General features: G+C 38.7%; 1 protein-coding gene and 1 long non-coding RNA gene across 2 annotated transcripts in view; one reads left to right on the top strand and one right to left on the bottom strand.

Moving 5' to 3' along the window:
* LOC145520893 (uncharacterized) overlaps positions 1 to 26010 on the top strand; it is an 867842-nt gene that overhangs the window by 140366 nt on the left and 701466 nt on the right. The gene's annotated exons all lie outside the window — the stretch shown is intronic.
* The window catches only part of MDFIC2 (MyoD family inhibitor domain containing 2), a 108149-nt gene continuing 94154 nt past the window's right edge, over positions 12016 to 26010 (bottom strand). The window contains exons 4-5 of the mRNA XM_081528382.1: positions 23916 to 24137; positions 12016 to 14724 (exon numbers count right to left, since the gene is read on the bottom strand). Coding sequence (XP_081384508.1) covers positions 14465 to 14724; positions 23916 to 24137 — 482 coding nt within the window. The 3' untranslated portion in view covers positions 12016 to 14464. The remainder of the gene's footprint in view (positions 14725 to 23915; positions 24138 to 26010) is intronic.

Raw genomic sequence — 26010 nt, 5'->3', positions numbered from 1 at the left:
GGATGGATGTGATACTGAGATGTTCATGGACAGTTTCAAACGTCCTATGGCCTTCATTTTCTTGGTGTGTTTCTTTTTTTGTTTCATCATGGGATAGGTTTTTGTTGTTTTACTTAAGCTTGGAGTGTGTGTGTGTATTTGAAAAGAGAAAGATGGATTAGGGGAGAGAGTTTTGATTTTCTTCGAGTTTTTGAATGATGGAATTATGAACTGGTTATCAGTTGTCCTTGAAGATAAATGACTTTGAATAGACTTAGCTTTTAATCTTAGCTAGAAAAGAATCTCAGATGTCTTAATCTTTGTAAGTCATATTTCTTCATATGTAAAATGAAGCTATTAATACCTTTTTATAGTCTTCTTTTATGAAGCTTGAACTAAATAATATATATAAATTGCTTAGGCCAGTGCCTACCACGTAGCAAATTCTTGGGCCAATGAGAGCTATTCCAGTAACAAAAGTAACATAAAATTATAATGACAAAATAATAATCATGTTGATAATTGCTAATATACATGCTAATATATGTATATGATATGTAATATAAATACTAATATATATGCATGTTGTATATAGATAATATATATAACACCCATATACATATATATGATACTTAGGCCTTAGAAAATAGATATCTAAGACCTGAAACTTTTTTACAAAGTCAGGGTCTCTTTTATATACCTATATAGGAAGAAATCTCCTTTAATTGCATCATTGTCCAATCAATACAAGTCCTTGACTGAACTTTCAGCTGTGCTATTCCTCATTAAACAATCATGGAGTACAAAGATAGATTGCACTACCCTATATCCATTCATTCTACCACAAAATATTAAATCTGTGCCAACTATGTACCAGGGAATATATTAATAGTAGTTATTGGGTATACGTGCGTGTGTGTGTGTGTGCTCAGTCGTGTCTGACTCTTTGCAACCCCATGGACTGTAGCCCACCAGACTCTGCTGTTCATGAAGTTCTCCAGGCAAAAATACTCGAGTGGGTTGTCACTTTCTGCACCAGGGGATCTGCCTGATCCAGGGATTAAACCCGTGTCTCCCATGTCTCCTGCACAGGCAGGCAGATTCTTTCCCACTAAGCCACCTGGGAAGCCCCACAGGGTATACAGTGGTGTATAAACTGTGCAAAAGACATATTCTTCCTGCTTGCTCTGGAGTTACTAATTTAATTCTGTATCATGAAGGAGAAGAAAAGTGCTAAGGTATGGTGAAACAAAGGCCTCCTAATGTAAATTGAGGTTTCAGAGGGAAGGGGTAGAAATCTGTGACCTGAAGGGTTAATTGAAACTAGTCAAAGGAAGGAACAGCACGTACTAGTGGCCTGAGGTAGACAGGAGCACCTTAAGTTGGGGGAACTAACTTTTTCTGCTAAGGCTGGAAGTTTTGTGCAAGGATCATGATATAAGGCATGATGCGGAGTTTGGAATTCATTGGGAAACAATGGGAGATCATTGAAGGAGCAAGGAAGTGACAAGTTTTAGTTCCCGTTCCATTTTTAAGAGACTTCTTTTTTTTTCTTCTATTTTGTGGCCATGCCTTGTGGCATGTAGGATTTCAGTTCCTAGATGAGGGACTGAACCCATGTGCCCTGCAGTGGAAGGGCTATCTTGTAACCACTGGACCTCTCGGGAAGTCCCTTAAGAGAATTCTTTTTACCATTTTCCTACCAGCAATTGCTCTGTTCCCATCTATAGCAGCCCAGTGATTTCTGCTCTCCCTATCTAATAAGAGATGCCTAGAGAAAAGGCCCAATTTTCTCACTCCTGATAAGGTTAAGTGGTTGATGAAGTTGTATTGTTGGTCTTGAGAGAACACTTATATCTTAAGGGAGATCCAAATTTCAGCCAAAGGAATGAATCTCTGTATGTGATTTTCTTTGCATCAATATGTCAGTGAGCTGAAAGAGCTTCTCTTGGAGAGGAATGTGGCCTGCCTAACAGAGAGCTCAGAGATAAAGAGATCAGGGATCAAGTCCAAGCTCTGCTTCCTTGGTGTGTGATGGGTGACTTAATCTTCTTAACCCTTGGTTTCCTTAACTGTAAATGGGGAAAGTAATTCAGAGGGTTGTTGAATTAACTGAAAAAATGCATGGGAATCAATACACCATGGTAGAACTTTTTATCTTCCATGCCACTGTGCAGGGTCCGAGTAGCACCTCCCTTCCCCTGAATTCTCCTTCTTTTGAAAACATTATCACAACGTTTCAGGATAATTTCAAATCGACTTTCTCATGATCTGTATCATGTCATCTATGTTTAGACATTTTCACACTTTCATCTGAAAACATTTTGGGTGTTCTTCCTTTAAGAAACATATACTTTCTTCCACACACATTTTTGCATATTACAAACTGTCTCAATGTGTAAATTATTTCCTTGAAATAATTGGCAATTTGGTGTCGGTGATGGGCAGGGGTGATTCAACTGAGAGCTCACGGGAGAGATTTTCAGGGAGGGGGCTGAGGAGGAAGTGGTCTTCGGAATCCATGGTGATGCACGATAGGATAAAATAAATGTCAAGTAGACTCAGATGCTCAGAATTCCAATACTACGATAGGCTGGAGGTCCTCATTTTGCCTTCAGAGAAGGGACTGGGCAGGAAACAAGTGTCTAATGGTGGTAGCAAGTTTTTCAATTCCCATGGCATATGCCCTCAGAAAGCTTGCTTATCTCCCCAACCCCCGCCCCCATCCCAGCAGCCCCCCCTTCCAAAGAGAGGGGTAGGGGAGCTGAAAAACACTTGGCACAGGTGCAAGAAAGCTGAAAACGCCTGGCAGAGCTCTCAGGCGTCTTTTTCCACTCCGCACCAAATGTTTTACAGTCTTCGTGAGCCCATATAGATTCTGGCTCCTTCCCAGTCATTTGTTTGAAACTGTAGGCTCCGAGAAAAGGCTCCACACTGCAGCTGGCCTTTAAACCGTATTTTATGGGGGAGAGTGTTCAGGGTACAGTTGGAATGGGGAGAGCTTGCCTTTGACGTTGGACGTAAAAGTAACAGATTGGAGTGGGGCGGAGCTAACGCCAAGGAACTGTTGGTCTGTTCATTTTCCCAGAGAAGACGAAGCTTTTGGAAATTTAACCTCAATCTCAGTGATATCACGGGTTAATGTATAAGGAGGGCCCCAAATGCAACCTGAGCCCAATTTAGCTCAATTTTACTCAAACATAAATCTAATAGTTCCAAGTAATGGAGATGGCAGAATCATTCTTAAGTGATATAAATTTTTCATTAATTTAGGGCAACTGTGCCTTTGCTCCCACCTGCATACAAGCTCATTATGAAGGAACATCTAATAGTTAATGTTTTGTCTTTCACCTTCTCTATATCCTTTTTTTTTTTTTTTTTGCCTGCTTATCATGCTTATGACTTGTAATTTCAAAGGTTTAATGACTAATTAGATTTTTTTGGTAAATATATATTAACAGCACAAAAGAAAAAAACTCCCAACAAGAGAGTTAATCAAAACTGAAATTTGAACGTAAAATGTCCCTGTTAACAGTTTAGGGACAAGTAGACATTTGCATCCTCCTCAGACCTTTCGATTTAAATAACTTTTTTAAATTGAATACTTGCGGTGTCAGTCACTCTCCTAAAGACATGTGATGTACTTTTTCATTTTATCTTCAGTATAACTGTAAGATCTAAGTTTGATCTCTCTAATCTAGGTAAGGAAACTGAGGTATAGGAAATTTAAGTAACTTGCCCAAAGAGATGATTATGAATGTACTTTATGGATTTATTGTCTGGTCCCTTAAAAAAGTTTTCAGAAACCATGAACAGCAAAATATTCCCAGAGTAAATATTGTTGTATCCACTTCACTATGGTCAGTGGCTTATATAAAATAACTTACCCTGGAATAGAGTTAAAAATCCTGATGCTCCAGGAGGAGGAGGTTTCTCAGAGGTCGAGACTTTCCTTTCTCAAATAGAGAGATCATGGCATATGCAACTGAATACCTGAGTTGCCTAATATGGATGTTATAGGTTCCTTATTATTTTGGAAGTAGCATTCTCTGAAAGCCAGCTCATACCCAGTGTCTCCTGGGGTGTCAGAACCATGACAAAAAAGTATCCCCTTCTTGAAATAAGCTAGTCATCATATACATGGCATAACGTGAATCATGGCCCTCAATTTTGAGACTCTATTCTTATGAAATCCATCAATAAATAAATGAGTATTTTCTCGGTTCTCAAAATGAGAGCAAGTAAATGAAAAAAAATAATGGAACCATAGATACCTATTTAGGGGGATGGTGAGATAGAGAAGGAGCAAGCACATCGCATGCCGTGAAACAACAAGAAAGATAAGGGAGTTCCCCGTGGCAGAATCAAAATCTTCATTTGGATGAAAAGAATCCCAGATCTCAGTTCTGTGAACTAAAGCAGATGGATGTTCCATGTTGGTACAGATTCCTGTTTGAAGCAGTGTGGTTACAAAGATGGGGTGGGTCATTTGATTTTCTCTGAAGTACTGTCTTGTGCAGCTGTCTAAAAGAATTATGATACCCCATGAAGTGCACCATCCCTGATGCTTTTAAAAATATTAAATAAAGGCTTCAACCAATGTCTCAAATCTATTTGCCCTTATTTATACACATGATTCTTTGGCTAATATATGTTTGGAAAATGCTGAGTTCAACACATATGTGTAGGGTACTTTTTACTGCAGGACTTCTCAGAGTCTTTAATATTCCCTATGAGTCTCCAAGACGATGTAGTGTTATACCCCTTGATCTTAGAATGCTTCTTCCACAAAAGCATCTACTTGAAACTACTGTGCTGTCAAACAGGTAGGGAAATGCTGGGGTATTGTTGCTTAGCTAAAGAAGAGGCTGACTTTTTCATTTTTAGAGTAATTGAGGCTAAGCCCCCATCTACCTAGACATTCATTGTGAATGAGTTTTTCACAGTTAACTCTTCTCCTTTCTCCCTCTCTTTAGTCCTTTTTGGTTTCTTATCATGCTTGGAACACATAATTCCTAAGGATTAATAACTAATTAGATTTTTCAACAACCATAAATTAAAGATGTAAAAGAAGAAATGAAAACAGTAGGGTAAGTCAGAACTGAAATTTGGAGTCTCGGCTCTCACTGAATAATTTAGTTGTAAGCCCTTGCTGGAATAACTATGTGCATTTGTGTCACCTTTATGGGGACTCCTTGGGAAGAATCCTGAAATGGAGTCCAGAATACCTCTTGGCATGGCATATTTTACTTTTCAGGTTGTCAGATGAGACTAATGCATTGTGTACTTATCTGAAGTATGATGGGCAAAGTTTGCTGTGCCCTTTTCCTATGAGAAAGGACTTTCTACACCCAGAAAGAATGCTAGTGTATGCAAATCCCTGCTAAGACCCTTTCCCATTAGGTGTGATGTTGGTTGTCCTGTTGATCTCTAGATCTCCATCATAGATTGCAAAAAAAACTGTACCCTTTTCAACTCATGACTGTGGTTTTATAAAATTGCAAAATTAAGATATTTTTGCAGCCTTGAATCTTAAAATGATTCTTTCTTGTTTTAAGCACCACACCCCACAAAATGTGAATTTGCTTCCATTCCTAAGAAAGTCTTAATTGGATTTTCCCACAGAAAGAAGGGCTATGTGAAAATTTCCTCCATGGCAGATTTCTTTAATGCGGCCTTCTTAGGGAAAAGACCATTCTGATTTAAGGAAGCACACTAGATAAGAGAGATGTGAAAACATACAACCTTTATAGGGATTCTAGAACAGAGGGTTTTTTTTGTTTTTTTTTTCCCCACAGCGATATAACCAGGTAAGTACATTGTCTTTGCTCTGCTCAATGAATTTTTATAAAACCATTGCTTCTCTAAAAGGCTGCGAAATATGTGACATGTGAGATCTTTAGCTGCGGCATGTGAACTCTCAGTTGCAACATGTTGAATCTAATTCCCTGACGAGAGATTGAACCCAGGACCCTGCATTGGGAGCATGGAATCTTAGCCTCTGGACCACTAGAGAAGTCCCTGAAAATTTTAATGAAAGTAGTAAATCTACACATGTACTAAGTCTACACAAAAGATTTTGATAGAAGTATCTCTTCTACTTTTAACAGTGACCCATGGGGTAGGTGTTAATAGACACATTTTATGATGTGAGATTCAAATAGGTTTAGTTAGTAACTCAGTTTGTTTGGCTAGTAAACAGCAGAGACAGGACTGGTACCCATGTCTGTCTTTAGACTTCAACCTTCTTATCTACTCTTATATGGCTTCTTGAAGCCATTTCATAGAATTTACTTGTGTTATAATGGAGGCATTCTAGAAGAGGAGTGTCCTGATAACGCAAACACCCCAAGACCAGAAGCGGGGGCCTTTAGGACGGTGAACCTTTGGGATGCTCCTCTAATTGAGTGCCTAGGTAATATTCTAGGCACTAAAAAGAAAAGGATCTAAGATCACTTTAAACTAAAGGGTATCCTCCTCCTTTCCAACTCCCTCCTCCCCTGGAAGGAATTTTGAATTTCTGTATCAGTGGTATTAGTTATAACATTTCTGCTCACTCTGGGGTTCCATCAGGCATCTTGATCATGGTGTTGCTCTCTCTTTCATGCAGAAAACTCCAGCAGGGGCAGAGAGGAGTAAATTTCAAGCATGACCAACAATAAATACATGGGTTCTAAGCCAATGCAAATGTGCTGAAAGTTCATCAGATGAGTTTTCACTGATTATTCCTACAGGACCAGTCCAGCTATTGAGAAGTCAGTTTCCATTATTTTTTCCCCATGTGGCAGAACTTGCCAGGGGCCTGGAATACAATTTAGACTCTAGTCAGATGGGATTTGCACTTCGTCCAACCCTGAAAAGTCACTCCTTGGCTATTATTTTTCACTCTATTGTAAATAGCAAGAGGCAGATGAAAAGGTAAAAAATATGTTGGTTGGAAGATACTTATTCTCGCCTACCTAGGGTAATCAAGAGGCGACATCAGCTCCAGATTTGGTAAGTAATAACTCACATTTGACTTTAATACACTGTGATAAACTTTGAGGAATATATCTTTTAAAACATAAAATGCTTTACTTCTGATTTAAAGTTTGGGGGATTGGTCCTACGCCGTCGGCGGGTTAGATTTAGCATCTCTGGAAATTCCAGAGCAATTTTAAACTACTCTTTTTGATCACTTGCTGCAGTTCAAGCTTTCAAAGAGAATGAGATGTTTTGGGAATGAATTGTGATGGACTTATATGAAAATTTATATGACCAAGAATTGGATTTGTTCCCCTAGAATATTACAGATTATGTTTTATGTTGGAATTACATCAGTGTGCAGAGCAGCAGAAGGCTGGCTTAATGTAGCTAAAAATATACCTTGACTTTCCACTTGGAATAAAACTCTCCCCTCCCCAACCCGTTCCTTCCCTAATGAAAATAATGGCTTCATGACTCATAGACATGATAGACAGTAGGGAATATTTGAGTCTTAAAATAGGAAGAGTTTGAGAAAGGACTAATAGCCCTTTTCTAATTTCTTTCCCATCCATCTCTTTCCTCCTGTTTTCCCTGTCACCATCCTATTTCAGGCCTTCAGCACCCCATGCCTCAACTGCAATGGCTCCTTTGTCAGTCTCCAATCTCTCCTTGCTCTAATTTGTCCTGTACACTGTGTCATGGCCCATCCTCCTCCCACCCCACTTTAATCATGTAATCCTGTGCCATTTTTCAGTGGCTTTCATTTGTTCCAAAGTAAATCACAAACTAACATTCAAAGGCCTTTCTAGGTATGAACCTCGCCCCTTCCTCCTTCCCCACAGTCACTCACTTCCTAACCACCCCCTTAGTCCAGGCCTCTACTAAGTCTTTCCTGGAGCTGGGCAATAACTGCCCAAATGGTTACATAGTTTCTTTCATTAAGCCTGCTGTTGCCCAGTTTATGATTAAAGTACCATTGGTAGCATGCGGAATGATTTTTGGTGCTACACAGACAGTATTTTTTAAAAATTATTTTTTATTGATGTATAGTTTCTTTACAATGTTGTGTTAATTTCTGCTGTACAGAAAAGTGAATCAGCTATACGTATCCATATATCCCCTCTCTTTTGGATTTTCTTCCTATTTAGGTCATCACAGAACACTGAGTAGAGTTCTCCCAGTAGGTTTTCATTAGTTATCTATTTTAGGCATACTGTCAGTAGCCTATATAGGTTAATCCCAGTTTACCAATTCCTCCGGCCACTTGGTGTCCATACATTTGTTCTCTGTGTACACAGACACTTTTTTATTTTCAAAAGTATCTCTAATCACATAGCTAATACTTTATTGTGAAAATACCACTAGTAGATCAAGACAATGAATTTATGCATATTATTGCTTAAATGAGAGTCATCAAAAACGTGAGCTAGAAGGGTAATCTCATGAGGTTTGTGGGTCTGCAGAAGCACTTCTACAGCATTTAGAACCCTAACTCTACCTCACCTCCCAAGGGCAGTTTTCCAAACTCACCCCCTGGGCTAGATCGAGGCTCACTGCCTTGCCTACATCAGCAGTTATTTGATTGTAACAGTGGCAGAGTGACAGCACTGGCAAGGTCCTACCTTCTTGCCTTCGCCTTCCATTGCCTGCATGTTAATTGCAAAGCTGTACAGCAGTGATTTGAAACATTCATGCAGTTTTCTGAAGAGCCTCAATTACAAATGATGATTATCTTAGCTGCTGAGAGAATCTTGTTCGATATTCTTGTTTTATTTTTTAAAATACTTACGGGAACTTGATGTTCAATGAAGACCCTTAGGCAGAAAGTGCTGAAAGAGGAAACAAAGATGATGTAGGAGAGGGCTGAACGTAGTGAAAGCTCTGAATCCACAAAGTAAGTTGTGGCTTTGTAAATTCACTAAGTACATTTGAGGAACAATAAACCATAAAAGAGGTTACTGTGACCTTGGTTTCTGCATAGCTTTTGAGATAAAAGGTCTCAGTATCAGAATGCATTTGGTTGACTGTATTGTTGTTGACTGACTAAAAACAATTCATGCTCGTATGGAATGCTGATGAGGGACTGGTCCGGGTCCTGTGTGCAGGATGAGCTCTGGAGGCAGAGATCAAAATTGCTTTGCTAAAATGGAGCACTAAAATGTAAGCCTTTGTAACCAGAAATGAATGGGGCAGAGCTCCTGACATAAAGATTAAGTTGCTATACATTCACTTTGCATTTATTACTTATTAGAGTACCTATCTTAAAAGCATGTTGAAGATGTTTTAAATTCTCATCATTGCATAGGATAACAACTCAGGAAACATTTACTATCAGCGAGTGGGTTTCTTTGAATAGTGTCATATTTTTCTGATTGCTTTTGCTTTAAAAGTGATACTTGGATTTTATTTTGATTCAATCATTTTTCATATGTACAACTTTTAGACTTAGGGATAAAAAAGTGAAAACCTTGAAATGAACACAAGTGGTTCAAGCCTTGCAACAATTTGCTTATTTGGTGTGAACCTTGGGCAAGTTAGTTAATTTCTCTAAGTCTCTGTTTTCTCTAGGAAAATGAAGATGCTAATAGAACCTGTGTCATAGGCCTGTTTAGAGAATAGCAATAATGTATATAAAGCACTTAAATATTATATTTTCTACCTAATATTTCTCTCATCTGTAAAATAAGAATAATACGGTAAGGGGAGCACTGTCAGGCTCTCTGGTCTGCTCCTAACTAGGTACTGAGAGCTTCTGTTGAAGTGTGTAGATGGTACTGCAATCCAGGTTTAAGAACGCCTCGGTCTCACCCTCCCACTCACCCCTTCCTCCCCCTGTTGAGTTCGGCAGAGGGAGCTATATGGGCAGGAAAAATAGCTAGATGGGGAGCAGATTCTCTTCTAGCGATGTAAGCACTAGTCAAAGCAGGTCTTTCTAGCTAAGACTGAATCAGAAAATACAGTTTAGGTGTCAAGGTTTAAGTGAAGACCTCTGTTTACTACTTCTCAAATCAGGATAGCCCTGGCTAAGGTGCTTCCTCAGTTGCCAACAGAGATGTGACATGATCAGCTTAGTCTAAGGAAGTAGGCCCTGCATCAACCTTAGACAGCAGGGAAAATGAGAATGTCCTGCTCTTGAGCTGAGAGATGATCTTTAAACCAGATTCCCTGACCTAAACTATACCACTTTGTAAAATGTGGCCCAATGAATGTCCTGGCTTTTGACCAAAGAGATCAACAACCCTTCCTTTCGTGACAGCAGGGAGGAAGCTGAAGGATCATCATTTTCCTAAATTCCTTCTCAAAATGTGGAGTCTGTTGCACTGGGGCTGCTAGACTTAGCAAATAGAAATACAGGACAAGCAGTTTAATTTGAATTTCAGATAAACAAGGAATTGTTTCATAGTATAAGTGTTAATATGTCATGTGCAATATTTGGGACATTGCTTATACTAAAACATTATTTGTTATTTATTGGAAATTTAAAGTTTAAATTTACCTGGCAAATTTGTTTCTAAGAGTTTTTTAAGGTCCATTTGATAATGATTTATTGAGACTGATAGAAAGGCTTTCAGAGCTCTTTGGGAGGTTGTCCTCTGTGTTGTAGGATGTTTAGTAGCATTCTTGGCCTTTAATCACTAAAGCCTAATAGCATCTTTCCTCTTTCCATTGTGACAACCAAATATTAATATGCCTCGAGACATTGCCAAATGAGTGCCAAATCACCCCTAACCGAGAACCACTGCTTTAGAGACAGTAGCAAAAGCCAGGCTATGAAGCATATCAGGATAGTAGACCAGAAGGTGGCAGGTTTTTTTTTTTTTTTTCCTTCTAATTTTTTGGCCACACCACATGGCATATGGGATTTAGTTCCCCGACCACAGGTCAAACTCACCCTGCGTTGGAAGCATGGAGTCTTAACCACTAGACCACCAGGAAAGTCCAAGAAAGTGGCACTTTTATCTAGTACTGATGCAGATCCTGTCCTTACCTCCATTCCTCATCCCTTCCCACATCCTGGGCTCCTTCATGGTGATGTAACGAGCTGTCTAGAACTATGTAGAAAATCTCAGTAATACAGTTTTGGTCCAGTGTTGATTATAATCACTAGAAAATTATGCTCTATTCACCCTACCTTTCTAAACAATTCACATGAGCCTCTATATGGCTCCTCTTCAGGTTTTAACTCAGATAACTTTTTTGAAGAACACCCAACAAAATATTAAACCAAGTACTTAAATTTTGTCATTTTATCACAGGTCATCAGTTTGTGTAACCTGGGTGAACTTAACATTTAATGGGCAAAATTCTTAGAGTCAAAGTGCCTAAATTAATTGTATGTACTATTCTTTTTTTCAGTTTTGTAAAGGGAGAAATTTAGAGGCATTGGATAATGAATTCTGCCCTTCAGACATTTCCACCTACACATTTATCCTTGAAAAAATGCTGATATGCCTTCATGTGATATTTCCTATTTGTGAAGGTTCCCTGACTGAATATATTGTCTCACTTCTTTGGGAAAAAAAAAAAAAAAAAAAAAATGGAGGCAACTTTTGCCTTATTAACTTTGATTGTCCAGCATTGATAATTAATTTTGTAGGCCTATCAGCTTATGTAGTGGGAAAATTTCATTAGCAAGTTAAATGTGACTTTGTTTCTTCATGGCTTCCCATATTTTGTAGGCTTTTAGAGAAGCAATGGTTTTATAAAAATCCATTGAGCAGAGCAAAGACAATGTACTTATCTGGTTATATTGTGTAGAAAAAAAATCTCTTTCTGGACTCCCTGTAAAGGTTGTATGTTCTCAGAGCTCTCTTATCTAGTGTGCTTCCTTAAATCAGAATGTTCTTTTCCCTAAGAAGCCCACCTTAAAGAACAACATTATCTTTATTTGGGATCACAGGCTTTCATCATGGCAGAAAAAAAAAAAAAAAATCCGAACCTTCTCAGACTCTGATATTTGTATTTAATCAATAACCATGTTCCTTTTTCATCTGTCTTACCTCTGCAATTGCATTTTCCCAGCTGTGTATGCTTTATTGTGTAAGAATTCAGTTGAAAGAGCCATTCATATTTGCAAAAAGGATGATGTTTTATTATTGGTGATAAAGAAAAGAAATTTCACACTTTGTATAACCGACCCTTTCTTATAGAGCATGGCAAATTCTGAAAGTGAGGAATAAGTTAACAAACCGTGGAAAGAGAGGCCACAGAAGGATCCTGTAGTATTCTGACCACAGTATAAAATAAGACCTGACAATTTTTATGTCTTTAATTGACAAGCATTCAGTTCACTTCTGAAATGGATCATCTTTGCCCAATTTGAGGGTTATGTAGACTAGAAAGAATAAGGGGATGATAGTCAAAATATTTAACATTTATATAACATGGCCTGATTAATGAGATGAGATACCATATTATTGGGACAGGATCCCAAAGACCCTCTACAGGTCCAGATGTTCTTCTTTGAGTGACTGGACCGTGAGGAGGTGAGTAGGGGCTCGGAGAGGGCCAGGTGGTTAGGGGTATGGGAGAAGCCCTAAGGAGGTTCACAGTAGCAACTGTTTATGAGCCAGTCTGGTAGTATTTTGATATTTGAGCAACTGGAACAGGTATACAGCTGCATAGAGCTGAACTAAGAAGTAGAGGATCCTGGGGTAATGCACGGCCATCAGAAACTTAGACCACCACTTTGAGTTTCTGACACTGCCATTAAATAACTGTATGATCTTGTTGATGCAAGTCAGTACTTGGGGGGCTGTTTTCTCTTATAAAAATATTGGTAACAACAACTTTAGGTCCCCTTCTTAATAGTACACATTTTTCCATTCTAAAGATCTGCAAGTTCTATGCATACAGTTGTCTCTAAGCTTCTAGAAGGAATTGAGACTACAGTGTTTCGTAAGGGTTGGGCTCTATCTTATTCTGTGCTTTGTGGATAACATGATAATTGAAGAGGGACGAAGCCTGCAGGAGCCGTAGATGCACTGTGTTACCAGGAACAAGACAAGAGCAGCTCAATGTTTTTTATATGGGCAGTTTAAAATATTTTCAAAAGATGAAGAGTTTTCAGTGTTTCGAGGAATATATTGCATAGTAGAAGAATGTGCTAGGTGGCTACAGACACAAACCAAGCATGCCTTTTGTCCCAAATTGCCAAAGTCAGGCAAAGATAGATATTTTGAAATTTGTTGTTGTTGTTGTTTGTCCAGATCGTAAAAAGTTCCCTTGACTTATTTCACTTTTATGTTCTTTGGTTATTGATAAAGTGTGTCTTTTTACATTCGATGAAGGTAGTGAGACAGCGCCATTAGAATATTTAAGAACAAGTTTGTGAGCAGTGCCATGCCTAAAGAGGCTAAAGAAAATTCAAGTGACTTCAACCCTCACAAATTGTTTGTTTTAATTTGTTTGAATTGTTTGTTTTAATTTGTTTGAGTCAAAAGTCACTTTCTAAGTTTATACCACATCTTACAAAGATTTTTTGTAAATATGAGGAAGTGCTCAATATAATTATGAATCACTTGAATTTTCAGAAAAAGAAAAAATATATGGTTTCTGAAGCCCATTATGTATTAGGAAACTCAGTGCTGAATAAGTACCTGCACATGTATTTCTTTCGGGTTCCTGCACAACTGATCATTTAGTAAAATGAACCGGTTCTGTTTTAATATCCTGTTGCTTATTGTACCTGACAAACAGAAATGAGGAAAATGAAGAATTGACGATCTGGGATCATTTTCTTGAAAGTTGCACATAATTCCCATTTCTGCTTATTAGAATAAAGAAAAGATTTTCTGTAACAAATTAAGAATACGCGTAACCTGTTATGACATAGTCATAAGCATATAATAATATGGTCTAGAATTACAGTACTCTCTCGAAGTACATCATATTCAAAATTCACTGGATATGTCTTAGAGACATCTGTTGTAATTATAGGAACACGGTTTCTAATTCATTTAATTCCCTTTCCTACCTAAACTGTACATATAAGTGAATTTTAAGCGACTGTATAAATAAATTTTTAATTACAAAATGATGTTATACAATACATTATTAATAATAACCAACAATGCATAATGTTTATGCATGAGTCCATTAGAAAGACAAGCTAATGTATGTCAATTCTAAAAGAATGCACTAATTTGTCCTGAATTTGTGAATGAAGTTGAATCCATGATGCAAGCCAATGAGTGCAATAACACAAAATGGTTCTGCATGCTATTTTGCAGTCAAGAAACATCTTGTACCTATGGCATTTAAGAAGTATTTAAGATTTGTTCATCACATGTGATCAAGATCTGATTTTTCAGCGAGCCATGCGGTGGGGAAATTTGGAACAAGACCATTGAGTTGACAGTACTAGCTTTTTCCCAGACAGGTGCAGAATAAAATGGTCTAGAGCATCCAAGAAATGTGTACAGTCCTTACATTTCAGCACATGAAAATCACAGGCTCATTGTCATGAAGTTTCCCCTGAGGGCCAAAAGGTCTGCCTGAATGTGGTTCCTTTGTCGCACTAACGATAACAGATTTCTGAAATCTCCATGGCCAGCTCCAGACACTCACTGGTCTCGTGACAAGATTCAAAAAGGCTGCAGTCAATGTCACAGTTGCAGTTGCAGTCATTCCGGGGGTGGCTTTCATCTGAGGTGTGATGGTACCTGTGAGAGGGGCAGCAAACATTGATACACAGCGTTTCACACGTGTCCGGGAGCATCAAGAGACAATCCAAAAACTGGCAGAACAGACAGGTGAGGACAAGGGAGGCGCAGTCCTCTGTAGAAAGAAGAAAGAAAGACAATTATATGTGGCTCATCTGGGGACGCAGATGCAGGGCAAGCATGTGCAGTGGCGTGCTTGATAACTTTATAGCCGACTCTTAATTATTTATCTGTATTGGGGGTGAAGTACACCGGTATTTTCTCAAGTGCTCCCACCCCTATCCAGTACTCACTCTACTTAAGTAATTGCTTTATTAACTTCCTGAGCATTTCCTATTGATTCCACATAATCTGGTTATTTAAAGTGCTGTCCCTTTTTTAAACTCCTATATTTACATTGTGCATAGAGGTGCTGGGAAGCTGCACAATTAGCTACCTCTCTTGAAACCTCTGCAGTGGTCTGAAAAATAGCAAGTCCTCCCCAAGTGCTGGGAGCTTTTAGGAGCAATTAGATTTGGGGACAAGGAGAGACCATCCACATTTCTGACTTCTCGTCACAAGGCTTTTTTATTTGTTTGATGTGGATTCCAGTAAATCTGCCACACCCATATTCAATGCCAGTGAAAAGCACATTTCAAAACCTAACATAAATTACTTTTTAAATAATCGTAGTTGTTTGTGGTTGTGTATTATTTTTAAGCCCTGTCTTATTTTTCCTCCAGTTATGTAAAGCCTTGATTTTATATAGTTAAATGAAATACATCATCGTATACACCTAAAATGGTATAAATCTTATCAATCCTCTGTAAGAAAGCTGTTTTAGAAATTTGCTATGCAGACTTGTAAAAATATGAAAAGTATCTCTAAGGCATTGAAGGTAATTGGTAATTCTAGCCAAGCAGCTGTGATAGGTTATGGATTATTTTTTTTGTTTGTTTCTATAAAGTGAATTAGTTAGAAGATGCAACAGTTCTTTCGTTAAAATTATAACTTCTTTCGTTTTCTTTCTTCATCCTTCCTCCCTCCCTCACTCCTTCCTTTTTTTTTTTTTAGTTAAGAAAGTCTCAAAACCATGTAAGGGTTTTGAAAAAGGGTAGATAAGTGTTCATGCGATATATTATCTAATTAATTAAAATCAGTATGCTGAAGACTGCGGATGGTTGAAAGTAACATTTTAGTGTGAATTGGGGAAAATTCCCCTCTCCTAATGGGCTTATCAATCAATTAACATTATTAGACTTTTGTAATCTATTTTTCCTCCATTAAGAATGTTAGTAATCTTTGGTTTTCAGACTTCAGTTGACTGACTACACAAGCCTGCAAATTCTGCGCTCTGCATCATCTGCCAGTGCTGTCTAAGTGTTTTTAGGTCCCCATTCACTGACTTCTTAAAACCTTCTGGAAAACTTTTTTCTCTTATTCATATACTGCTTAGTGTTTAAGAGAAGGGAGAACATGGAAATTCTCTGAAAGGGAACAAATATTTTAAATAAACTCATTCTAATTTATTTTAAATATATATATATATATAAAGGTCTAAAATGAGTTCTGCATACAGGTAAACAAAAATCCTCCTTCATCCCTCACTCCCTCCTCCCCTCTCCCCAGCCTCTCACCCTCTGATTCTTTCTTCCCAGTAAGACAGAGTGGTAAAGAACCATGCCATAACTTTTATGACCACTTTAATTGCTATGTATTGTTGCAGGTGCTGTGGCCATTACTCAGTATTTTTAGTTTAGGTGGCCTATTTCATAATACGTCTATGGTGTGTGTACTCATCTCTTTGCCAGACAGGGTGTATTTTTATTCCCTCAGAGCCAGCTTCTAGCATGTGGCCCACTCACCCATATCTCATAAGTCACTACAAACCACCCACAAAAACTCAGAAGTGAGTGAGTGCTGTTCATAGACTCTATTCTCAGTATGCATTTCTGAAGAAGGGGTGTTGGTGGTCAAAGATCTTGGGCATAAAGCCTCATCACTTTTTTTTTTAATGCCAAGACTGCTGCTCTAGCGGCCCCTGGCAAAGAGGCTCTCAGGAGAAAATATTCCAAGCAAATGCTCCCTGATCTCTTAGACTGGAGAATCAGAGACTTATTCAGGTCTGTGACCATATAAAAATAATTTACCCACCAGATCCTGTTATTTGTAAGTATTACAAGACTGAAAGTTTGGCTTAGAAATAAGTCAGGTTGGGCGCAGGGTGTCCTCTGGGGATGGAAGCTGGTATTTCCTATCAGAGTGTGAAAACCTGTTTGTGAAATGGCCTTGTAATTTCCTGTGGGTGTATAACTGTTTGATTCGAATCTTCTTGCCAACATCTCTTCAAGCTGTCAGACCCTGGAGGTCTCTGCTTCTGATGTACACCATAGATTTTATGTATAATATTGTATGTATTGTACTATATATATAGACCTAATCCTCTGGTCAAGCTGGCATTTGTTTCCTTCCTTGTCTCTATCTTGCACTTGAGAATAGAGCCCATTATTCTTTTTCTGTTTATAAGTCAGTCCTTTTTATTTGGTTGTAAAAGGCAGAGCCTCTAGCCCAGAAAAACACGGCAACATTAATGAATTGAAAACAGATTTTTCCCCCACTTTCAAGTGTGTTCCACACTGTTCCTAAAAGACGTATTAAATAATTCTGCATGATCAGGGGAAACTGTTTTGCATATGGTCCATTTTTGTTTGCACAAAAGTAGCTTAAGCAGTTCAGGGGAAAATTGTCAACTGAAAAGAGAATTGGACTTTCCATTCTCCTGAATGGGTATATTTTCCTTTGCCTGCTGTATTCCTTGGGACTTTAATGTTGCATAAACTTGATGTTCCATAGCCTATCATTAGCACTCCTCTTGGCCCATCTAAAACATCATGACATCCTGCCCAGCATCCATCCAGCTGCCTGTGTCTCATCTCTTCTGCACTGTGTTCAGAACATCTCTCACTTACCAAGGCCACATTGCATCATGGAGCTCTCTCTTTCCCATATTCCACAAACCTGTCTCTTCCCTAATTTTATCTTGTGAATGGCTCCTGAACACACATATAAATTGCTTCAAAGCTGCAACTCATTCCTGTCGTTTTTCTTTTCCTCATTATACCCTCCGCAACCAATTCTCTCCTGAGTTTTGCTGATTCTCTTGCAGATTCCTATTTGAAATTCGTCAGCCTCTGCCCACTGTTTCAGCTGTAGCCACCATCAGGTCCATGGAAACAGCCCCCTGTCCAGGACACTGCTTCCACATGAGCCCACCTCAAGTTCATTAGCCCCTGTGATATTTAAAATCATAGATTAGAACATCTCACTCTCCCTTTAGAATCAGGTCCTAAATCCTTACCTCAGGCTACAAGCTTCTATGTGATCAGATTCCTGCCTGTTTCTCTGTCTTCTTCTGTCCTCCTTACTTACTGCACTCCAGCAACACTGGTGAAATTTTAGTTCCTGGGAAGCACCTAGCTCAGGTCTCTGCACGTGCTGTCTTTGAACTATGTTGCACACTTTTCCCTCACAACTTCACCTAACTCCTACTCAGCCTTTGGGTCTTTAGCTTAAAACACCTTCGCTGTAAATCATATCCTTGCTTAAACTCTCGTAGCACCTTTATTTTTCTTCCATAGCATTGACCACAGTATACTAAGCTTATTAGTTTATTAATTAGTTTCTCCCCCTACTAAAACCTAAGTTATAAGAATGGCTTATCTCTTGTTGAATGAATAAATAAATGAACAGTAAAAGATACACAATGTGGTCCCCACTTTTTAGATGTAAGGACTAAGGCTTGGAGATTGTCATTGACTATCCTAAATCTTTTACCAGTACAGTGGTGAAGCAAGGAATTAATCTAACTCTGTCTGGATCTAAAATTTGTGCTAGCTTTCCTGTTTTCAGATATGTCAGCTGGTTCATATAGAGCCAGTTTGCAGTCCTGTACACTTTTTTTTGACTAAAAAAGTTTTTAAAGTTTTTTTTTTTTTCAATGTGGACTATTTTTAAAATCTTTATTGAATTTGTTACAATATTGCTTCTGTTTTATGTTTTGGCCCCGAGGCATGTGGGATCTTAGCTTCCCAACACAGATGGAACCCACACTCTCTGCATTGGAAAGTGAAGTCTTAACTACTGGACAGCCAGGGAAGTCCCTCACATGGGTCTTGAAATAACCCTGTATTGAGTACTATTACTGTTCTTGCTTTATAGATGAGGAAACTGAAGCTCAGAGAGTTTAAGAAACATAGGAGATGGTGGGCCTTTTGTGTGAACTTAGACTGTCTCCTCCAGAGCCCTTCACTCTGAAGCTGGCCTGCCCTTCATAACACACATGCTTTCTTCAGTCACGTGCAGGCCTGGCATAGGTTGCCAAGGGGCTTCTGAGTAGCTCTAGCCAATAGGAGGCAGCAATGGGAAATGGGAGGGTGGGAGAAAGGAAAGCCTGGGCTATCTCTTCTCCCTTCTCTCTGCTTTGAATCTTCTTTTTGGTTTTATCTTTTTCCAAATGCCCTTCTCTCTGTGGCTTCTGCTAGTGCCACTTACTTCTGTTTTGTCTAATAATAGTTACTAGTGGCCGAGGAGCTGATGTCCGTACCGATGATCTACTGGTGACCAGGAGGGACCAAGAGAAGAGGTGGCAGAGATTTCCTATTATTGCTAATTTCCTCACTTGGCTTTTCAGCTCTCTTCATACCTTTGTAACACTTTCCTTATGTATTAAATTCCTTTTATTGAGCTACCTGGCATCAGAGCACAGGCTCCGCATGTTGCTGTCAGGATACCCATCTCATTTCTCACTTCTTCCTTCCTTAAACCTGGGTTAAAGGAGATCTGAGACCTTCAGGCCATTCAGCTGAATGTGGTATTTGCCTTTGAGCAAGAAGCCGTGACAAAAGCCCTCTTAGGGTGCTTTTATTTCCTCTTTACTTTCACCCCTAGGATGCATGGAGGATGTGAAGACTGTGAAGTGGTAAGTGATACTCTTATGACCCTAAAGGACTACTGCAGCCTCTGGACCATTCCAAATGTAATTAGAATATTAGCTATTTAAGGGGAAGAATCTTTCTGTTTTGTATATTCATTCATTTGTATTACTTTTAGGTTGCAAATATAAAGTTTGTCTTTCTCTGTCTGACTTACTTCACTAAGCATAATATTCTGTAGGTCCATCTAAGTTGTTGCAAGTGCCAGTACTTCATTCTTTTTTATGATTGAGTAGTATTCCATTGTATATGTACACCTCATCTTTATGTAGTTGCTAAAGGGAGATAGAAAGGGGGGGCAAATTAGGGGTATGGGCTTCACAGATACAAACTACAATGTATAAAATAGGTAAGCAATAAGGATATACTGTACAGCACAGGAAATTATACCTGTTATTTTGCAATAACCTGTAATAGAATATAATCTGCAAAAATACTGAATCACTATGCTGTATACTTGAAGCTAACACAGTACTGGAAATCAAGCATACTTCAATTTAAAAAAGACAGAGAACTCCCCTCATGGTCCAGTTGTTAAGATTCTGTACTTCCAATGCAGGGGGCACAGGTTTGATCCCTGGCCACGGAACTTAGGATCCCACACGTTGCACCACACGGCCAAAAAATAAAAAATAAATATGGGGGAAAAGAAGGGCAGAATCTGCCTCATTAGAAAGGATCATATTTGGTTATAATGGAGAAGGTAACAGTGCAAAGGAATTTCCACTAGTGTACCTGAGGTCAGTCCCTCATTCACGATCCTGTCCTTTCTGAGTTGCCCTTCTAACTGTCATTGTTCTTGCCACCACCACGTCTGGAATCAGGAGGAGGCGGAACTAGAGGTAGCTGTAGCTGCCCTCTGTTGGTCCCCGCCACACTTCTCAACTCCAGAAGCATATCTCCTGCATCTTTGGGAATCATTTTCCAAAGTGGCAAGCACATGGTTTAAACAAACACAGATAAAAAAAAAAAAAAAAAAAAAAAAAAAAATCCTATCCTCTTCTCCCAAAACAAAATTAAAAACAAAACAAAAGACAAGACGAACCTCATCCAAACCCCGTGTTCTGGTACATTATGGTTAATGTTCTGTCACCGAGAGAATGTAGCATTAATAATAAGGTTCATGACATGGTGGCTCCAACTGGTTACTGGAATTTTTTGGTTCAAAAGTAGAAAAATTGGTTCCCACTTCCCCAACATTAAGTTCTTCAGAAAAGTCTATAATGCAGAATGGAAATAGATAAAGTGTGACTGCCTTTCTCTAGCTGGGGTATCATCCCTGATTTTATCAATTTTAATAGCTACTTAAATATGTCAAGATCTATTTAAGTTCAGACAAGCACAACTAACATTCAAGTTAGTTCTTTAGAACTAGAATGACTAGATTTGGGTGATACTTAGTAAATTTGTGCTTATGTTTTTTTCTGAGCAAATGAACTGAAATAATTATAAAATTGAAACATTTTATAAGGTGACACTATTGCATTTAATTGTATGAAATTTACAGTGTAGAAAATGTAATCATTTTATTCAGTAGTCCATGGTGTAATTAAGACTATTCTTTGGAGGTGTCTTATATTTATGATTTTCCTCTTCCACTTGGATGAGACACCTCAGATTCAAAATTATACATCCATTGGGTATATTCTCAGGATTCTTTTTAAGAAACCTGTTTTCTCATAGCATGTATATCCCTGGTTTTATCATCCACCAGATGCTTTTACAGTCAGAACATAGAAGCAAAAGCACAGATAGTGCCCTGGACTTCTCCCCTTTTCTTCAGGAATGGGACCACACAGGAAGAGCCATGATTTAATAATAATATCGCAGCACATAGTGTCTGATGTGCAGTAAAGATCCTTCTTAAATTCCCATCAGAGCACACACCATGAACTGTGCTAATGGATGTAGCACATTTTACAAAATCTGCATGTGTGAGGCTTCTCCATCCTTGTTTTAAGTGGGGCAATGTATATAAATAATAGATATTAGCAATTAAGCATCCATTCCTATGCACTCATTTATATATTTGAAAATAAATTAACCACAAACTACATGAAAGTGGATGTGCAATCTTCTCTTTTCCCTTCTGTTTTCCCTGCTGTTCCTGAAAGATATTTCTGTATTTATCTCAGTATGAACAATGACCCCAGCTCTCAATTTCTGCATCCTTAAATTAATTACTATCAAAATTTCCTAAAATGAAGTGAATCTGACTTAACTGTTTTAGTTCCTTGATGTTTGCTGCTAGGATAGTAAGAGTTTCTTCACACTGTTTGTGGGCCCTTGTCTGGATGTTTTACTCTCTCTTTTAACCAGATACCAAAAGTGCTTACCTTGGTAAGGAGATTTTTTTTTTTTTTTTTACAAATAGGGTAATGAAGGGTAAACTATAACCTGGGTTGTTAGCTTAATATTGGAATTTCCTGGACTGCAGTAGCCTTGGTCCAGGCCTTAACAAGACAGTCTAATTCAGTGGTCTTCATGAATCTCCTTTGCTCTTTTGCAGAGTGAATAGTTAGTTTTTTTCCTACATGAGGCACCAGAGTAGGGTTGCCATTTTAATAGAATACTCATTCGGGTCTTCCCTGAGAATACAAGGGTTCAGGCAACATGCTGACTGCATTGGCCTTCTCATTCTGCCAAGATACCTGATAAGACAGGTCAGAGTGGTTCCGTTGTATGTGTGTGTGTGTGTGGATAGATACATGTAATGGGACTTCTGATTCTGGAATCATTACAAGAGCTGTGTAACCCTGACATGATTTGACAAAATTCTTTACTGTCAAAATGCTGAGAACTCTGTTGTATTGCCTGTTTTCTTGATTAGCATCAAACTCTAACAAAACCAGAAACGTGGACATCATCTTGACTCAAGGTCATAACCTGGCAGTCTACAGGCCAAAGTTAGCCAAAATCCATGTCTTGTTGTGAGTATCTGGGGCTTCATAAAAGAAGTTGGCAACATCATAAGTGTTGCCAACACTTACAAATTGAGAGGTTGCATGTAACATTCTAGGTCTGGCAACTCTGAACCTCTTTTTCCTTCTGGCAACAATTAGTTGGTGCTGAGTAGAGGTAGTGCTCTTCACCTTGCCATAATACTCACCAATCCCTATTGTTTAACTCCATGCTTCATTATTCGCATTATCACCTGGCACCTGCAGGCAATCCTGTCTGTAGCTTCTGGTCTAAAGCATCCATGATGACATTTTCACGAGATCATATATAACATGTATTAGAAATCTTTTCCTTACTTTTTAAAACCATAATCATAATAAAAGCAAAAATTAGACACCTATTATGTGATAGACTTTGTCCTGGATGTTTTACCCATGCTATTTCATTTGATCTTCAAAACACCGTATGGTGTGTTACTAGCACCATTATATAACTGAAAGTCTGAGATTCATAGGTGGTAAAACTTTATCCAGTTTTATACAGTGAATAAATTTGAGTCAGGAATTAAACTGATGTGATTTCAAAGTTCCTGTTATACAGAGTTCATTTCATTTTTTGTCTTATTTTGAAAGGCAAATATGAATTTAAATATAAACCAGAAACTAGACTCTGTTATGTTTTCCTTTGAGAAACTTCAAGTTTTCCTTAAATGCAAATATCAATATGGAATATTATAAAGCTCTTGAATGATTTGCATCTTCTGTAAAGGTCACTGCAAAGTTAGCCTGACTAAAATTCCATATGTCTTAGTCTGAAGTCCACTACTTTGAACTTTGACTATGCTGATCATTTAACATCAGCTCAGTTTGAAACTGGTTTTGCAAATGAAACATGCCTCTTATGTCACACATCGAGATGGTTTGGTGTAGCTTTGCACTGATTCAAATGCCTAGGAGGTAGTGTTACCTAGAGGAACCAACCTTTTCCCACAGGCTGCTGATGTCAGCATCCTTATAGTTAAAGAAGTCTATTTTTACACTTTTTGAACTTCTTGATACTATTCCGCTCTGCCTTCTTCTCCTCTCAGTCCTCTCAGTCTAGACTCAAAGGTTGAATAGTTCCAGATCCAAGAAGAGGAAAAAAAATTGGCCATTTAAAAAATTTACTTCATAGCTCCATAGCAAGGATGATTATGCCTCGCTCAAGCTATTTAAAACACTTTGCCTCAGACTCCCACTTTTGAGAGCAAACAACCTGCCAAGCACCTCGTAATTGCAAGGTGACCTTGACATGTGTCATTCACCAGAGTTTTCAAATCAAAGTCTTCCTGATTAATATTCATAAAGACTTTTTTTTTCCCCTAACAGCATATGTGATGATTTTCCAGGGGGCTGGGGAGCTTTATTTAGAGATGGGTTGATTGTGAGAAACATACCATCAGTGTCTCTCGGATGAACTGAAGTATCAGTTTGGAGGTAGGAAAATTTCGTTTGGCTTTCTTCAAGGGAGGACAATGATATGCTGGATTCTGACAGTTTTTTCTCACTGGGGGTTTCCTTGGCTGGTCCATCTGTGATATTGTATTCGGATACTGAATTTATAACGATAGCATTAATGGCTTTCTCGTCTGCCTGCTTTTCATTTGTGAGTTGCACATCTAGATGAAAAAAGGAAACACACATACAGAGACCCGCTGTAGTTAACATGACCTAGGGATCCAAAAATGGATGTTTGCAGACAAATTCCCATTCTAGACTTTTATAAGATTAAGTATGAAACATTGTTGAGTAGGATCATTTTGAATGAAAATATATGTAAGAATAAAAGTGCAATAATCATAACATTTAAAACACATTGCAATTTTCACATTTCATGGTAGTTTGTAACACTAATTTCCATGGTGGTCTTTGTAGTAATGGGTGGGAGAAGCAAGATGTTCATTCACTAGAATTAACAAAAATCTCATAAAATGTTGTCAGCTTATTGTCATAATGTGTTGTGGATCTCAGAAGTAGTATTGGGTTAGCCAAAAAGTTGGTTTGGGTTTTTCTCTAACATCTCATGGCGAAACCTGAACGAACTTTTTGGCCAATATAAGGATGTTTAGATGCTGGACAGTACTGTTTAATAATGTGTATGATCTCAATCAAGTTGTTGCATTCCTCTGTCTTTACAAACCTCGATTTCCTTCCCTGTATAAGAAAAGGGGTCACACATAACCAGCCTATAAGCTCATTTCTGTGTCTGCCCTTGAAGACTCTTTAGTTGCCAGTCTTTTCTCTGCTTTGCCATTTGTTAGGTCCTTAGAAAGGTGATAGTCTTTGTGGCTTTGAGGGTGTGCTTCTTGGGGAACAGGCTTTTATTTCCGTGTAATCACCTGGCAGGGAACATCTAGCAAGGTCTTTGACTGAGATTCTGGCTTGGAGACGCACAGGGAAGGCTGAGAAAACTGAGCAGACCTAGATCCTTCATGTGTTTCACAGCTCCCATGTTTGTTTACTGATTCCCGCATAATAATTGAGGGTGTTAGCACTGGCTGGGCCCTCAGAATTCAGTGCTGCCTAACTGGGGCTTCCCTGGTGCTTCAGACAGTAAAGAATCTGCCTGCAATGCAGGAGACCCAGGGTCAAACCCTGGGTCAGGAAGATCCCCTGGAGAAGGGAATAGCAATCCACTCCAGTATTCTTGCCTGGAGAATTCTATGGACAGAGGAGCCTGGTGGGCTACACTCCATGGGGTCACAGAGAGTCAGACATGACTGAGTGACTAACACAACAACAACAGAGGTATCGTCACTGGCTTTTAGAAATGTCGAACAAATTAGCAATGCAGTAAAACGCTGAGGAGCATACCACAGAAGCATACGACAAAATCAGGTTAGAGAGAGCGCCAAGACAGGGTAGTGGTTCAGTTAACTTGCACCAGTGAACTGATCCAGAGATGGAGAGAAGGGTTAACAGATGTGAAACACACATCCAGACTGATTCCCACGGACTTCTCCAGACCTAAACAAGCACCAGTCCTGGGGATCGGGCAGCGCTATTGGGAGATAGTGAAGATGCTTTCTGGAGAATTTTTTTTTCCATCAGTAGCCCAGTCCCTGATTCAGTAATGCTCACTGAGTGACTGAAATCAATAAAAGAGTTGGCAACCTGGTTTAATTTTACTGTGCTTAGGCAGCTCAGTGCAAGAAGTATCTTCTTGCCAACTCCATTTTAATTGTCCTTTCAGAAGTTACTTCTTAGTCTGAAGCAGATGGAAATCTCTTCTTGATCCTACCTGCTAGGACAGGGGTTCCTAGACCTATCTACAGAGTAAAATCATCTTGGAAATCTTCTAAAACTTGCAAATATTTTAAAAGATCAGGTACCCCCTCTATCCCTTTAACAGATTGGATTACAGTTCCTCAGAGATTTTGGAAGCTCCCAGGAGATTCCAACATGCAGATGAGTTTGGGAACCACTGCCATAGCGACCTGCTTTTGAGAGTGGAAAAAGGAGAGGACAGTCTACTGATAGATACCTCAGTGA

This window comes from Giraffa tippelskirchi, chromosome 9, assembly GCF_054371585.1.
Source record: "Giraffa tippelskirchi isolate mGirTip1 chromosome 9, T2T-mGirTip1v1.2.pri, whole genome shotgun sequence".
Taxonomy (NCBI): domain Eukaryota; kingdom Metazoa; phylum Chordata; class Mammalia; order Artiodactyla; family Giraffidae; genus Giraffa; species Giraffa tippelskirchi.
The sequence above is the reverse complement of the archived record's forward strand: the minus strand, read 5'-3'. Positions and strand labels throughout refer to the sequence as shown.